At 44.5% G+C, this 17292-nt stretch overlaps 1 protein-coding gene across 1 annotated transcript; it reads left to right on the forward strand.

Moving 5' to 3' along the window:
- Positions 1 to 17: 17 nt before the first annotated feature.
- LOC143285560 (ganglioside-induced differentiation-associated protein 1-like) lies at positions 18 to 14496 on the forward strand. The gene is made up of 5 exons (XM_076592947.1): positions 18 to 360; positions 1773 to 1965; positions 4694 to 4864; positions 6869 to 7075; positions 12451 to 14496. The coding sequence occupies exons 1-5, from the start codon at positions 304 to 306 to the stop codon at positions 12765 to 12767; spliced, it is 945 nt and encodes a 314-aa protein (XP_076449062.1). The 5' UTR covers positions 18 to 303; the 3' UTR covers positions 12768 to 14496.
- The last annotated feature ends 2796 nt before the right edge of the window (positions 14497 to 17292 follow it).

Here is a 17292-nt window from a genome sequence, read left to right on the forward strand (position 1 = left end):
TGAGCTTGTCCTTGTTACTGAAAAACCTTAGTACAGTCACTACGACTGCGAAACTGTTTCATGTTATAGTTAGGTACATTTAAAAATGAACCACGATACATGTTTCGTTGATAAAAGTTTGTTTGCAAATTTTTTTTTTAAAAGCTGCAGGTAAGTTTAGAAATAAGGCAAGAAAAATGAACTGCGCCACTACGGAAGTCCGTGCACGCACGTATTATCTGCTTGTTTGCAGAAAAGACGAAGTCGGCTTCGGAGATAGGAACGTGAAAGCCCAGTGGCACTTACAAACAACAAGCCAGCAAAATGTCCGACCGTCAAGTGCGACTGTACTATCACCCGCTGTCATTCTTTTCCCAAGTGGTAAACTATTATTCACTTTATCCTGCTCATTAGATTTAACCGGCTAATCTACCGACACATTGTTTGAACTCACTGACCTTGTATGCATTGAACGAATGATAATGAACCATGGTTCATGAAATCGCAAAGCGTTATATATATATATATATTGTTCTTGAGCCTAGTATATATTTGGGGGAAAATTGGGGGTGGGGAGGAGGGGTGGGGGGTCGTGGCAAATTATCTCACACACACACACACACACACACACACACACACACACATGTGCTGTCGGTACAGGAAAGTTGCTGCATCATTACATGGCTCAGTTAAAAACAATGATGTGACAATATTTTCAGCATTTAATGTTTTATCATAATGCCATTATTTGACAATGATATTTCAGCAATTTGCTGTGTAAGTTGGAGACTGATAATTATCACAGTGATGAATAGAACATTTGAAATAATAGAAGGAAATGTCAGTAATTACTATAAGCAAACAGTGCATGATATATGTAATAACCAGTTCTGAAAGAAAAGTAATTCTGTAGAAACAAAAAGAAACTGTAAGCAGAAAAACTGATTCTCATACTCCCTGACATGAGTGTTGACCTAGAAGTAATGTGTCCACCTGAGTGCACTGGTTCAAAATATTAAGAGTTACACTCATCAGTATTTTCTCCTCCTCCACTAGACCTTGAGTGGTGGTCTGGACATGGAGTCATTCAAATGAGACAATAAACTGAGGTCTGGTGTGCAGCATGCATTAAGTGGGTGTAAAAGAACCCACAGCAAGGGTTGTCCCTGGCAAAAATGAGTAGGAAAATCCACTTTGACAGGAAAGCAAATACTTTTGCAGGCAGAAGTGAATTATATAAAAGAAATAGGTGATGCTGTCACTGTAGTGGCTTGCTCACCCTGGGGAGAGCAGCCCAAATTTCACACAAATAAATCTGCATTGGGAATTCTTTTACTGCTTTGTTTATAATGAAGGACTATGACACACAAACTAAGATAGTAGGAGGTAAGATTGCACTGGCTGTTAGTGCTGCAGCCTTTGGGTATAATGGGACTTTGGGGACCATCCCAGTGCTGTCCTAAAACTCTCTTGGCCAAGAGAGGATTTAACTTGGGCAAGACACACTCCACTATAAATAGTATAATCAGATTCTAGCCCAGATAGTCTGGACAGCAGTTGCCTCCTCTGCTGTTCTGATGGTCATACTCATACAGTCATAGTCAAACACAACTGACCATCACACATTCTTTGATAAGAAAACGAATGCAGAAAAAGAAACATGAAACTTTGGCATTGTACTGTAGTGACACACTGCCCCAGGAAGAGCACTGGAACTTCACACAGAGAAATATGTTGTGACAAAATGTAATACAATTGAACTATGAAGCAGTGTGTGTGCTGTGTGTGTTCAGGTGCTGGTGGCCCTGAGGGAGAAGGAGGTGAAGTATGAGCCGGTCATTGTGGACATCATCAGGGGGGAGCAGATCGAGGCCTGGTACATGCGCATCAATTCTGATGGGGCGGTGCCCACTCTGCAGGACGGGGAGAAAACCATCAGGGAGTCGGCCGTCATTGTGGACTACATTGATAAAGAGTTCCCCACAGGTGCTGTGCAGTGTGTGCATGAGTGTGTGTTTGTGTATGTGTGTATCCCACACCCTCAAGGACACTATTGGCAGAGAAACGTCACCTTCCTCTTTATCCCACACCCCCAAGGACATTGTATTGGCAGAGAAACGTCACATTCCTCTTTGTCCCACACCCCCAAGGACACTGTATTGGCAGAGAAACGTCACCTTCCTCTTTATCCCACACCCCCAAGGACACTGTATTGGCAGAGAAACGTCACATTCCTCTTTGTCCCACACCCCCAAGGACACTGTATTGGCAGAGAAACGTCACCTTCCTCTTTGTCCCACACCCCCAAGGACACTGTATTGGCAGAGAAACGTCACATTCCTCTTTGTCCCACACCCTCAAGGACACTGTATTGGCAGAGAAACATCACCTTCCTCTTTATCCCACACCCCCAAGGACACTGTATTGGCAGAGAAACGTCACCTTCCTCTTTGTCCCACACCCCCAAGGACACTGTATTGGCAGAGAAACGTCACCTTCCTCTTTGTCCCACACCCCCAAGGACACTGTATTGGCAGAGAAACGTCACCTTCCTCTTTGTCCCACACCCCCAAGGACACTGTATTGGCAGAGAAACATCACCTTCCTCTTTATCCCACACCCCCAAGGACACTGTATTGGCAGAGAAACGTCACTTTCCTCTTTGTCCCACACCCCCAAGGACACTGTATTGGCAGAGAAACGTCACCTTCCTCTTTGTCCCACACCCCCAAGGACACTGTATTGGCAGAGAAACGTCACCTTCCTCTTTGTCCCACACCCCCAAGGACACTGTATTGGCAGAGAAACATCACCTTCCTCTTTATCCCACACCCCCAAGGACACTGTATTGGCAGAGAAACGTCACATTCCTCTTTGTCCCACACCCCCAAGGACACTGTATTGGCAGAGAAAAGTCACATTCCTCTTTGTCCCACACCCCCAAGGACACTGTATTGGCAGAGAAACGTCACCTTCCTCTTTATCCCACACCCCCAAGGACACTGTATTGGCAGAGAAACGTCACCTTCCTCTTTATCCCACACCCCCAAGGACACTGTATTGGCAGAGAAATGTCACCTTCCTCTTTATCCCACACCCCCAAGGACACTGTATTGGCAGAGAAACGTCACATTCCTCTTTGTCCCACACCCCCAAGGACACTGTATTGGCAGAGAAACGTCACATTCCTCTTTATCCCACACCCCCAAGGACACTGTATTGGCAGAGAAACGTCACATTCCTCTTTATCCCACACCCCCAAGGACACTGTATTGGCAGAGAAACGTCACCTTCCTCTTTATCCCACACCCCCAAGGACACTGTATTGGCAGAGAAACGTCACATTCCTCTTTGTCCCACACCCCCAAGGACACTGTATTGGCAGAGAAACGTCACATTCCTCTTTGTCCCACACCCCCAAGGACACTGTATTGGCAGAGAAACGTCACCTTCCTCTTTGTCCCACACCCCCAAGGACACTGTATTGGCAGAGAAACGTCACCTTCCTCTTTATCCCACACCCCCAAGGACACTGTATTGGCAGAGAAACGTCACCTTCCTCTTTATCCCACACCCCCAAGGACACTGTATTGGCAGAGAAACGTCACCTTCCTCTTTGTCCCACACCCCCAAGGACACTGTATTGGCAGAGAAACGTCACCTTCCTCTTTATCCCACACCCCCAAGGACACTGTATTGGCAGAGAAACGTCACCTTCCTCTTTGTCCCACACCCCCAAGGACACTGTATTGGCAGAGAAACGTCACCTTCCTCTTTATCCCACACCCCCAAGGACACTGTATTGGCAGAGAAACGTCACATTCCTCTTTGTCCCACACCCCCAAGGACACTGTATTGGCAGAGAAACGTCACATTCCTCTTTATCCCACACCCCCAAGGACACTGTATTGGCAGAGAAACGTCACATTCCTCTTTGTCCCACACCCCCAAGGACACTGTATTGGCAGAGAAACGTCACTTTCCTCTTTGTCCCACACCCCCAAGGACACTGTATTGGCAGAGAAACGTCACATTCCTCTTTGTCCCACACCCCCAAGGACACTGTATTGGCAGAGAAACGTCACCTTCCTCTTTATCCCACACCCCCAAGGACACTGTATTGGCAGAGAAACGTCACCTTCCTCTTTATCCCACACCCCCAAGGACACTGTATTGGCAGAGAAACGTCCTTACCTTTCTGCCACCTTCTTCTCTTACCTGCCATTACAGGGTCTGTGATTGAATCCTGGTCTCGCCCTTTGTCCCAAGTATGACTGAAAAATCAAAGACCTCATCTAGCCATTTGGATGAAACAATAAACCAAGGCCCTGTGTGCAGCATGCACTTGGCACACTGAAGAAGAACCCATGGCAACATAGCTGTTGTTCTCTGGCACTGTGGATACAATTCACTGCTGTTGTCAGGCATCTGCCTAGCAGATGTAGGATATGTATGGATTTGTCTCAAGACATTGACGCCTCTTTGAGGGTGTGTTTGTACATGTATGTGTAATGCATATTTTGATAATTCATGTTTGCAATATGTATTTTGGTTTTAGTGTGTGTGTGTGTGTATTTTTTCTTGTACATTTTAATGTGTTGTTGTTTGCCATTTTTTACTGCAGTGCATGTATTGTGGTGCCTCGAGCCCCCTATGTGGGACACTGGAGTTGGCATGATGAAAGTACTATATGATATTATTTGATGTCTGTCAGACAGCAAACTGGTGCCGGACATGAGCACAGAGATGGGAAAGGAGGTGTCCAAATGGCGCGGCATGCTGAATGACATCAACATGTACGCCATCACCTATGGTACCTTCTGTTTCCCAGAATTCTCCGTTTCTGGCATCAAAATACCAAAGCGCATGCTCAAATGCAAAACTGGTGAGTAAGGTGACAGATATTTGGTGATGGTGATGATGATGATGATGATGATGGTGATGATGATGATTTTTCTTCTTTTTCATCTGTGGGCTGCAGCTCCCATGTTCACTTCTTTGTACATGAGTGGGCTTTTACATGTCTTGACCGTTTTGATGATGATGGATACTTGTGTAAAAAGAAGAAGGTAAGTGTTGTTGGTTAGGATCGGTCAGGTTCACATGTACGTAGTGGGCTTTTACATGTCTGACCGTTTTGATGATGATGATGATGGATACTTGTGTAAAAAGAGGAAGGTAGGTGTTGTTGGTTAGGATCGGTCAGGTTCACACTCCCTTCACACCCAAAACAGGACCACATGGAGTGGCTTTTATTTGGTGTTTTCATTAGAACAGCACACCCAGAACACATACACAACCAGTGACCAAGGTCAAAAACAGTAACATCAACATATGCTGGACATCACTGCTCTGAAGGCTGATATATATATATATATATATATATATATATATATACCATACAAATATCAATATGCCGTCAACCTCAGCAATGCATTACTTATCTTGGCACCCTCAACCAGATGCCCAGCAATATGCTAAAATTGCTATTATCTATGTCCAGTAAAAGCAAGCTCCAGGTAGCTGATCCACCAACAACAATTGGTAACATAAAATACCATGCAAACACATGACTGACAACTCTGTGCTTAACAACTCCTTAATTATTCATGACTGTAAAATTATACCTGTATTCCCAAATCCACACAAAGTGTCTCCACTGGCACAATTACATGGAAACCATAACCACCAAGTTCAATCTGTTTCTGGTAAACAGCAAGCCATGTGCCACAACATAGGACTGACTTTACATGCTCCCAGGGTTTTCTAACCTGTTAACCACTTTGCAGTGTGTTTTCCCACATTGTCTGAACAAGGTAAACCACTGGGATTTAACACAACTCCTGCACCTTATCACAACTACCAAAAAGTCCTGTAACAACTCTGAATTTAATCTGTTTCAAACTCAGTGTGCTTTCCTGGATTCATTTAGAAGTCATCAGTGTGTGCAAATTTCAAACAAAAAATATAGATACTTTCATCATCTCACTGTATAATAGCATTAGAACTATATAGAAGGGATGAATTTATATAGTTTGTCCCCAACTAACTCGTTATGTTACTGATCAGTTTGGAAGTTTTCACTTAATAAATTCTAACATTTGTTTTTTGGCGATTTTATTTCTTATCCATACAAATGGGTCATCTGTGGGGAAAGTCAGGGGAGCTAACTGGCAGTACTGAGTGAGTTAACCCACCAGGTCTGCCGAAACTGGAAATCTAAGTCAGGGAGGTCATCCGACAATCCAGCTCTCTATCCGTGCAGTCACTGGACCGGTTGTAGTAATAGGTAATAACTAACTGAATATAGAATGTATTTATATAACTAATAAAATAGATAATGAATATAGAATGTATTTATAACTAATAAAATGGATAATGAATATAGAATGTATTTATAACTAATAAAATAGATAATTTTTAATCTATGTCGGGGCTGAATCTTGTGAATATAGAATGTATTTATAACTAATAAAATAGATAATGTTTAATCTATGTAGGGACTGAATCTTGTGAATATGGAATGTATTTATAACTAATAAAATAGATAATGAATATAGAATGTATTTATAACTAATAAAATAGATAATGCTCAATCTATGTAGGGACTGAATCTTGTGAATATAGAATGTATTTATAACTAATAAAATAGATAATGAATATAGAATGTATTTATAACTAATAAAATAGATAATGTTTAATCTCTGGCGGGGCTGAATCTTGTGAATATAGAATGTATTTATAACTAATAAAATAGATAATGAATATAGAATGTATTTATAACTAATAAAATAGATAATGTTTAATCTATGTAGGGGCTGAATATTTGTGCAGAAACAAATCAAAGCACTTTCACTCAGAACTGTCACAATTTTTCACCCTCTTCCAGAGATCACGGCCACCAACCAGATCATGGGGAAGAAAGCGGAGCAGCTTGCGGATGAACATCCTGACCTGCGTGAAGCGTACTCTGCCCGGGCGGCTGCCTACCAGAAGAGGCCAGCAATGCTGACCAAGGAGAACGTCACCAAGCAGATGGATGACCTGGAGACAGTGCTGGACCAGGTGGAGGAGCAGCTCCTGAAGGTGGAAGCAGGTAAAAACCATTGACAAGGAGAGTGAGTGTTCAGCTGATAAAGGTGGTGACAAGGAGAGTGAGTGTTCAGCTGATAAAGGTGGTGACAAGGAGAGTGAGTGTTCAGCTGATAAAGGTGGTGACGAGGGGAGTGAGTGTTCAGCTGATAAAGGTGGTGACAAGGAGAGTGAGTGTTCAGCTGATAAAGGTGGTGACGAGGGGAGTGAGTGTTCAGCTGATAAAGGTGGTGACGAGGGGAGTGAGTGTTCAGCTGATAAAGGTGGTGACAAGGAGAGTGAGTGTTCAGCTGATAAAGGTGGTGACGAGGAGATTAGTGTTCAGCTGATAACGGTGGTGATGAGGAGATTAGTGTTCAGCTGATAAAGGTGGTGACGAGGAGATTAGTGTTCAGCTGATAAAGGTGGTGACGAGGAGATTAGTGTTCAGCTGATAAAGGTGGTGATGAGGAGATTAGTGTTCAGCTGATAAAGGTGGTGACGAGGAGATTAGTGTTCAGCTGATAAAGGTGGTGATGAGGGGAGTGAGTGTTCAGCTGATAAAGGTGGTGATGAGGAGATTAGTGTTCAGCTGATAAAGGTGGTGACGAGGAGATTAGTGTTCAGCTGATAAAGGTGGTGATGAGATTAGTGTTCAGCTGATAAAGGTGGTGATGAGGAGATTAGTGTTCAGCTGATAAAGGTGGTGATGAGGAGATTAGTGTTCAGCTGATAAGGTGGTGACGAGGAGATTAGTGTTCAGCTGATAAAGGTGGTGACGAGGAGATTAGTGTTCAGCTGATAAAGGTGGTGATGAGGAGATTAGTGTTCAGCTGATAAAGGTGGTGACGAGGAGATTAGTGTTCAGCTGATAAGGTGGTGACGAGGAGATTAGTGTTCAGCTGATAAAGGTGGTGACGAGGAGATTAGTGTTCAGCTGATAAAGGTGGTGATAAGTGGATTAGTGTTCAGCTGATAAAGGTGGTGACGAGGAGAGTGAGTGTTCAGCTGATAAGGTGGTGACGAGGAGATTAGTGTTCAGCTGATAAAGGTGGTGATGAGGAGAGTGAGTGTTCAGCTGATAAAGGTGGTGATAAGTGGATTAGTGTTCAGCTGATAAAGGTGGTGATAAGTGGATTAGTGTTCAGCTGATAAAGGTGGTGATGAGGGATTAGTGTTCAGCTGATAAGGTGGTGATGAGGAGATTAGTGTTCAGCTGATAAAGGTGGTGATGAGTGGAGTGAGTGTTCAGCTGATAAAGGTGGTGACGAGGAGAGTGAGTGTTCAGCTGATAAAGGTGGTGATGAGGGAGTGAGTGTTCAGCTGATAAGGTGGTGACGAGGAGATTAGTGTTCAGCTGATAAAGGTGGTGATGAGGAGAGTGAGTGTTCAGCTGATAAAGGTGGTGATAAGTGGATTAGTGTTCAGCTGATAAAGGTGGTGACGAGGAGAGTGAGTGTTCAGCTGATAAAGGTGGTGATGAGGAGATTAGTGTTCAGCTGATAAGGTGGTGACGAGGAGATTAGTGTTCAGCTGATAAAGGTGGTGATGAGGAGAGTGAGTGTTCAGCTGATAAAGGTGGTGATAAGTGGATTAGTGTTCAGCTGATAAAGGTGGTGATGAGGAGAGTGAGTGTTCAGCTGATAAAGGTGGTGATAAGTGGATTAGTGTTCAGCTGATAAAGGTGGTGATAAGTGGATTAGTGTTCAGCTGATAAAGGTGGTGATAAGTGGATTAGTGTTCAGCTGATAAAGGTGGTGACGAGGAGAGTGAGTGTTCAGCTGATAAAGGTGTTGATGAGATTAGTGTTCAGCTGATAAGGTGGTGACGAGGAGATTAGTGTTCAGCTGATAAAGGTGGTGATGAGGGGAGTGAGTGTTCAGCTGATAAAGGTGGTGATGAGGAGATTAGTGTTCAGCTGATAAAGGTGGTGATGAGGGGAGTGAGTGTTCAGCTGATAAAGGTGGTGACGAGGAGATTAGTGTTCAGCTGATAAAGGTGGTGACAAGGAGAGTGAGTGTTCAGCTGATAAAGGTGGTGATGAGGAGATTAGTGTTCAGCTAAGGTGGTGATGAGGAGATTAGTGTTCAGCTGATAAGGTGGTGACGAGGAGATTAGTGTTCAGCTGATAAAGGTGGTGATGAGGAGATTAGTGTTCAGCTGATAAAGGTGGTAATGAGGGGATTAGTGTTCAGCTGATAAAGGTGGTGATGAGGGGATTAGTGTTCAGCTGATAAAGGTGGTGACGAGGAGATTAGTGTTCAGCTGATAAAGGTGGTGATGAGATTAGTGTTCAGCTAAGGTGGTGATGAGGAGATTAGTGTTCAGCTGATAAGGTGGTGACAAGGAGATTAGTGTTCAGCTGATAAAGGTGGTGACGAGGAGATTAGTGTTCAGCTGATAAAGGTGGTGATGAGGTTAGTGTTCAGCTGATAAAGGTGGTGACGAGGAGGATTAGTGTTCAGCTGATAAAGGTGTTGATGAGATTAAGTGTTCAGCTGATAAAGGTGGTGATGAGGGGATTAGTGTTCAGCTGATAAAGGTGGTGATGAGGGGATTAGTGTTCAGTTGATAAAGGTGGTGACGAGGAGATTAGTGTTCAGCTGATAAAGGTGGTGATGAGATTAGTGTTCAGCTAAGGTGGTGATGAGGAGATTAGTGTTCAGCTGATAAGGTGGTGACAAGGAGATTAGTGTTCAGCTGATAAAGGTGGTGACGAGGAGATTAGTGTTCAGCTGATAAAGGTGGTGATGAGGTTAGTGTTCAGCTGATAAAGGTGGTGACGAGGAGATTAGTGTTCAGCTGATAAAGGTGTTGATGAGATTAAGTGTTCAGCTGATAAAGGTGGTGACGAGGAGATTAGTGTTCAGCTGATAAAGGTGGTGATGAGGGGAGTGTTCAGCTGATAAAGGTGGTGACAGAGGAGATTAGTGTTCAGCTGATAAAGGTGGTGATGAGATTAGTGTTCAGCTGATAAAGGTGGTGACGAGGAGATTAGTGTTCAGCTGATAAAGGTGGTGATGAGGGGATTAGTGTTCAGCTGATAAAGGTGGTGACGAGGAGATTAGTGTTCAGCTGATAAAGGTGGTGATGAGGGGATTAGTGTTCAGCTGATAAAGGTGGTGATGAGGGGATTAGTGTTCAGCTGATAAAGGTGGTGATGAGGAGATTAGTGTTCAGCTGATAAGGTGGTGACGAGGAGATTAGTGTTCAGCTGATAAAGGTGGTGATGAGGGGAGTGTTCAGCTGATAAGGTGGTGATGAGGGGAGTGTTCAGCTGATAAAGGTGGTGACGAGGAGATTAGTGTTAAGTCGTCCCTGGCTTGGGTTTGGTTTCCTTTGGTTTGTGTGGTTTGGCAGTGACCAGGGTTCATACAGTCATGGAAGTCTGATGAAGCCTTAGAGAAATGACACAACCATTTCCAGGGCTGGAAATGTGTTCGAATGTCAATAAAAATCATTGACCAGTACCATTTAACAACAAGCCAAATGCTTTTTTTTTTTTTTTTTAAATAGAGAAAAAGGGAGAGAGAGAGAGAGAAAATGTGATGGAAACTCAACATCGATTCTGGATTTTCTGCCTGTTTCTTACGTCAGTGATATGGTATTATCCATTATCTCTTTCACCAGCAGTATAGCAGGCATTTTTTTGGTATTTAGTCTGGTATTGAGTTTGCAATGAAATTCTTTTAGTCTGGTCTAGGAAAGAAGTATTGAATTGTGTTTGGTCACATCTGTTTGCAGCCTGTTTCATTGATATACATTGTGTATGCTGATGCTGATTTTGTTGGGCAAATTAGGAATCCTTAGCGATACAAGAATGAAGAACTGCACATAGCACAAGTCATATGGTGTGACTTTGGCAGGCAAACAGATAAAGGAAGAAAAATGGACTCTGGTTTGCAAAGAGATCATTATGTAGACAGATGAATCAACCTGATATGTAGCATACGGTACGAAACATTATAGTATGTACCAGAACCCTCCTCATTCTGTGTTGAGCTGGACTGTCAATACTGTTAAAGGCACAGGCAGTGTATATGTATGTCTTAATTTATATGATTATAATAGTTATACAACATCTCAAACCTCTCAAAGCGCTTTACAATAACGCATCTGTCAGACACAAAGCACACAAGAAATATGCACACACACACACACACAACACAACACAACACAACACAACACAACACAACACAACACCAACACCAACACCAACACAACACAACACAACACAACACAACACAACACAACACATATGCACTCAGAAACGCACATGGATGAAATAGTTGCAGATCCACAGAATACAGACATGGTACAAAGTGCTTTCATTATGGAGTGACTGCTTGAAAAAGAATGTTTTTAGATTTGTTGTCAAGGATATGAGTGAGGGACTGACTGCAGCAGACTTCAAGAGGCAGTGAATTCCAGGTATGTACAGGTGAAGAACACAGAGATATGAGTGAGGGACTGACTGCAGCAGACTTCAAGAGGCAGTGAATTCCAGGTATGTACAGGTGAAGAACACAGTGATATGAGTGAGGGACTGACTGCAGCAGACTTCAAGAGGCAGTGAATTCCAGGTATGTACAGGTGAAGAACACAGAGATATGAGTGAGGGACTGAACGCAGCAGACTTCAAGAGGCAGTGAATTCCAGGTATGTACAGGTGAAGAACACAGAGATATGAGTGAGGGACTGACTGCAGCAGACTTCAAGAGGCAGTGAATTCCAGGTATGTACAGGTGAAGAACACAGTGATGAGTGAGGGACTGACTGCAGCAGACTTCAAGAGGCAGTGAATTCCAGGTATGTACAGGTGAAGAACACAGTGATATGAGTGAGGGACTGAACGCAGCAGACTTCAAGAGGCAGTGAATTCCAGGTATGTACAGGTGAAGAACACAGTGATATGAGTGAGGGACTGAACGCAGCAGACTTCAAGAGGCAGTGAATTCCAGGTATGTACAGGTGAAGAACACAGAGATATGAGTGAGGGACTGAACGCAGCAGACTTCAAGAGGCAGTGAATTCCAGGTATGTACAGGTGAAGAACACAGAGATATGAGTGAGGGACTGAACGCAGCAGACTTCAAGAGGCAGTGAATTCCAGGTATGTACAGGTGAAGAACACAGAGATATGAGTGAGGGACTGAACGCAGCAGACTTCAAGAGGCAGTGAATTCCAGGTATGTACAGGTGAAGAACACAGAGATATGAGTGAGGGACTGACTGCAGCAGACTTCAAGAGGCAGTGAATTCCAGGTATGTACAGGTGAAGAACACAGAGCTCTCATGCTGTGTCTCTGGCATCAAACTGATTTGGAATAAGTGCAGCTGTACTGACTTCCCCTCCCCCTCCTCCCCCTCCCCCTCACCCACTCCCCTTCGCTGTTGCAGACCCATCCAAAGAGCTGTGGTTCTGCGGACAGCAGTTCACGGCGGCTGACATCTCGCTGTGCGTACTGATGAACCGTCTGCACTTGCTGGGGCTGGGCGAGCGTTACCACGACGACCAGAAGCGACCTCGCCTGCATGCGTACTGGGGGCATGCCAAGCAGAGGTCCTCAGTGAAGCGGCACTGCCTGAATGCGGGCCGGGACCTGATGAAGCAGAAGCTGGCCAAGGGGGCCAAAACGGCCCTGCCCGTCGTGGGAGGTCTGGTGGCCATCGGGCTGGCTGCAGGGCTGGCCTTCCTGCTGGCACAGAAAAGGTAAAGGGTGTGCTCTGCAGGAAGAGCATGCTGCTTTCCTGGGAGGTGGTTCTCTGCCAGTCTTTTGTGGGCAGTGAGTGGCCATGGTTGTCGTTTGTTGCAAAGTCTGAACAAGAAAATGATGTACAGGTTAAACGTTACTGTCCTTTGGAACTCTTGAGTATTGTTTGTTCGTAGCTTACAGGCTGTTAGATTTTGTAGTGGGCTCATGAGGAAGAATGGTGTGAGGGAGTTATTTTGATCTGTTGCATGGCATGCTTATGTGTGTATTGCGTGTGCACTCCTATATACATTATATGCACAGAAACACAAGCGCTTTTGAGCACTGGGCAGATATACCACAAAGACACATATATTCACACACATATATATGCAGGTGAATACATGTCTGCACAAGCATATGCACACATGCACGCTTGTAAGCATGCACACACACACGCACACACACACACACACACACACACACACACACAGACATACAGACACTCTGAAATACACACTTTTTAGTGAAATAAAGAAGATGCTGGGAAGAATAGTTTCACTTGGATTAAGTAAATGCTGAGACTGATCTTTCACAAAGTACATAAGTAAGATGGACTGTAAAGACAAACACTAATCCACCATATAATTTATGTATTTGTTTTTTCATCTGTTGACATTCCTGTGGAAGAAGGTGTATATTCAGAATTCAGCTTTAGAGAATATAAATGGTAATCATGATTAGTTTCTTGTCCCTGTATTTGTCACTTTGTAATTCCTGTCACTTTTTTATTTTTTTTAGATTTTTTGTAATTTGCTGTCTAGGATGTCTCTGCATCCTGGATGTACTGGCTTCCCTTATATAGCTCTGTTAGAAATCGACCGGCATGTTTGGTTGAAGCCGCACAGGACCTCAGGTTTGTCATCTGAAAGACTAGCACCCAAACCAGCACTCAAGCTTTTGTGGAGGGGGAGGAGAAAGGAAAATTCAGCTAACCCAAGACTTGAACCACAGCCCAGGCATCTGGCTTCTTTGTGGGGGTTAACCACTGGGCCACCTTTCACTGCAGTTCTTTGTTCAGTTCTGTCATGTCTGGCTGCTTTTTGACAAGTCCTTTTCTCTGGCTCAGCATTTACTGTCTGCAAGTTGTGCATAATCAGTGACTGGGGCTCAAGACCCCCTCACAGCATGGCGTTGTGTCCTTGGGAAAGGCACTTCACTCCAACTTTCCTCACCCCAACAGGTGTGAATGCATACCTGACCTAAGTTGGGGAACGTTAAATCAGGAGAGGCTTGGGACTGGCTTTCTGTGCTGTCCCCAGACACAGTGGACAGAAGTGTACTGTCTCCATGGCCATCAGGACTATGGACTGGCTTTCTGTGCTGTCCCCAGACACAGTGGACAGAAGTGTACTGTCCCAATGGCCATCAGGACTATGGACTGGCTTTCTGTGCTGTCCCCAGACACAGTGGACAGAAGTGTACTGTCCCAATGGCCATCAGGACTATGGGGCTGGCTTTCTGTGCTGTCCCCAGACACAGTGGACAGAAGTGTACTGTCTCCATGGCCATCAGGACTATGGAGCTGGCTTTCTGTGCTGTCCCCAGACACAGTGGACAGAAGTGTACTGTCCTAATGGCCATCAGGGCTATGGACTGGCTTTCTGTGCTGTCCCCAGACACAGTGGACAGAAGTGTACTGTCCCAATGACCATCAGGGCTATGGACTGGCTTTCTGTGCTGTCCCCAGACACAGTGGACAGAAGTGTACTGTCCCAATGGCCATCAGGGCTATGGACTGGCTTTCTGTGCTGTCCCCAGACACAGTGGACAGAAGTGTACTGTCCCAATGGCCATCAGTCCTATGGACTGGCTTTCTGTGCTGTCCCCAGACACAGTGGACAGAAGTGTACTGTCCCAATGGCCATCAGGGCTATGGACTGGCTTTCTGTGCTGTCCCCAGACACAGTGGACAGAAGTGTACTGTCCCAATGGCCATCAGGACTATGGGACCGGCTTTCTGTGCTGTCCCCAGACACAGTGGACAGAAGTGTACTGTCCCAATGGCCATCAGGACTATGGGGCTGGCTTTCTGTGCTGTCCCCAGACACAGTGGACAGAAGTGTACTGTCCTAATGGCCATCAGGGCTATGGACTGGCTTTCTGTGCTGTCCCCAGACACAGTGGACAGAAGTGTACTGTCCTAATGGCCATCAGGGCTATGGACTGGCTTTCTGTGCTGTCCCCAGACACAGTGGACAGAAGTGTACTGTCCTAATGGCCATCAGGGCTATGGACTGGCTTTCTGTGCTGTCCCCAGACACAGTGGACAGAAGTGTACTGTCCCAATGGCCATCAGGACTATGGGACTGGCTTTCTGTGCTGTCCCCAGACACAGTGGACAGAAGTGTACTGTCCCAATGGCCATCAGGACTATGGGGCTGGCTTTCTGTGCTGTCCCCAGACACAGTGGACAGAAGTGTACTGTCCCAATGGCCATCAGGGCTATGGACTGGCTTTCTGTGCTGTCCCCAGACACAGTGGACAGAAGTGTACTGTCCCAATGGCCATCAGGGCTATGGACTGGCTTTCTGTGCTGTCCCCAGACACAGTGGACAGAAGTGTACTGTCCCAATGGCCATCAGGGCTATGGACTGGATTTCTGTGCTGTCCCCAGACACAGTGGACAGAAGTGTACTGTCCTAATGGCCATCAGGACTATGGACTGGCTTTCTGTGCTGTCCCAGACACAGTGGACAGAAGTGTACTGTCCCAATGGCCATCAGGACTATGGACTGGCTTTCTGTGCTGTCCCCAGACACAGTGGACAGAAGTGTACTGTCCCAATGGCCATCAGGACTATGGACTGGCTTTCTGTGCTGTCCCCAGACACAGTGGACAGAAGTGTACTGTCCCAATGGCCATCAGGGCTATGGGACCTCTAGCATTTAATTCTGCATTCATTCAGTTCTGCAAAGTGATGTCTACATGCCTGTACAGTTCTTACTTTGTTTTCAGGGGTGTTGAAAAATGGAATGCTCTCTAAACTTGTGTTATGATTTTCAGAGCATGTTTTGAAACAGAAAACAAGTTGGAAACCTGAAGCAGTGTTTTGAGGAAACATGAAGCAGTGTTTTGATGACGTACTGTTCACTTGAGTCACGGGAATAGTCACGTTTTTTATTCTTGTTTAACAGTTAGGAAACAACACTGTGGACAGTTTTTGTTCTTTTTTTTTTTAATTTGTTTTATATGCCATGTTTTCTGTGATATGTATTTCCACACTTACATCCCTTCCTACCAACCCTTCTCATGTTGATTTTTTTGGTTTTTTCTTAATGAAGTGTGATCTTTTTCACTGAGTGCAATTATGTGTGTGTATGTGCATAGGCATTTACCTTAGTCACAAACCTGGTTTTGTTATATTATCATGGCTATTGTGTATAAATATATCTATATACATATATATATATGACTGATAACTAAGGCATACACATGTGCATCAGCAACAACAAAAACAACAGCACTGGGGCAGGAGATTGGGGGAGGGGGGGGTGTCCTCTTTAATGGAAGATAAAGGATCAAGATCATATCCAAGTTTCAAATATTGTTGTAAAAAAAAAAAAATTGTGTTGAGAAATAGAACATTTAAATGCAGTGTATATGTACTATGTCTCAAACAGAACCCTCCCCCCCCCCCATCCCTCAGCCCAGCTCTTTCCTGATAAATGTGGTCCCCCCCCCCACCCCCATCCCTCAGCCCAACTCTTTCCTGATAAATGTGGTCCCCACCCACCCCCATCCCTCAGCCCAACTCTTTCCTGATAAATGTGGTCCCCACCCACCCCCATCCCTCAGCCCAACTCTTTCCTGATAAATGTGGTCCCCCCCACCCCCATCCCTCAGCCCAACTCTTTCCTGATAAATGTGGTCCCCACCCACCCCATCCCTCAGCCCAACTCTTTCCTGATAAATGTGGTCCCCACCCACCCCATCCCTCAGCCCAACTCTTTCCTGATAAATGTGGTCCCCCCCCCCATCCCTCAGCTCAGCTCTTTCCTGATAAATGTGGTCCCCACACCCCCTCCATCCCTCAGCCCAACTCTTTCCTGATAAATGTGGTCCCAGGAAATATTTATATTGCTTGGAAATGAGTACAACTGTATTTTCTGATTATTCATACCTCTTCACTTGTGTTTGTCATTATTAATAAATCGAGCTAGTCTTTGCTAATCATGGTGCTTTGATTTAATTTGTTTTTTGCTAATTATCTATGGCTCTTTGATTTGATTTGTTTTTGATGATAATCTATGGCTCTTTGATTTCATTTGTTTTTGCCAATTATTTGTGGCTCTTCAATTTAATTTGTTTTTGTTGATAATCTATGGCTCTTTGATTTCATTTGTTTTTGTTGATAATCTATGGCTCTTTGATTTCATTTGTTTTTGTTGATAATCTATGGCTCTTTGATTTCATTTGTTTTTGTTGATAATCTATGGCTCTTTGATTTGATTTGTTTTTGTTGATAATCTATGGCTGTTTGATTTGA

The sequence above is a fragment of the Babylonia areolata genome, chromosome 9 (genome assembly GCF_041734735.1).
Source record: "Babylonia areolata isolate BAREFJ2019XMU chromosome 9, ASM4173473v1, whole genome shotgun sequence".
NCBI lineage: Eukaryota > Metazoa > Mollusca > Gastropoda > Neogastropoda > Buccinidae > Babylonia > Babylonia areolata.

What these genes read in the sequence shown, in the direction of transcription:
- LOC143285560 (XM_076592947.1), top strand. Translation starts at nt 304, where the DNA reads ATGTCCGACCGTCAAGTGCGACTGTACTATCACCCGCTGTCATTCTTT. An exon ending in CATGCTCAAATGCAAAACTG is followed by an intron (nt 4,865 to 6,868) that starts GTGAGTAAGGTG and finishes ACCCTCTTCCAG; the next exon opens with AGATCACGGCCACCAACCAG. An exon ending in GCTCCTGAAGGTGGAAGCAG is followed by an intron (nt 7,076 to 12,450) that starts GTAAAAACCATT and finishes TCGCTGTTGCAG; the next exon opens with ACCCATCCAAAGAGCTGTGG.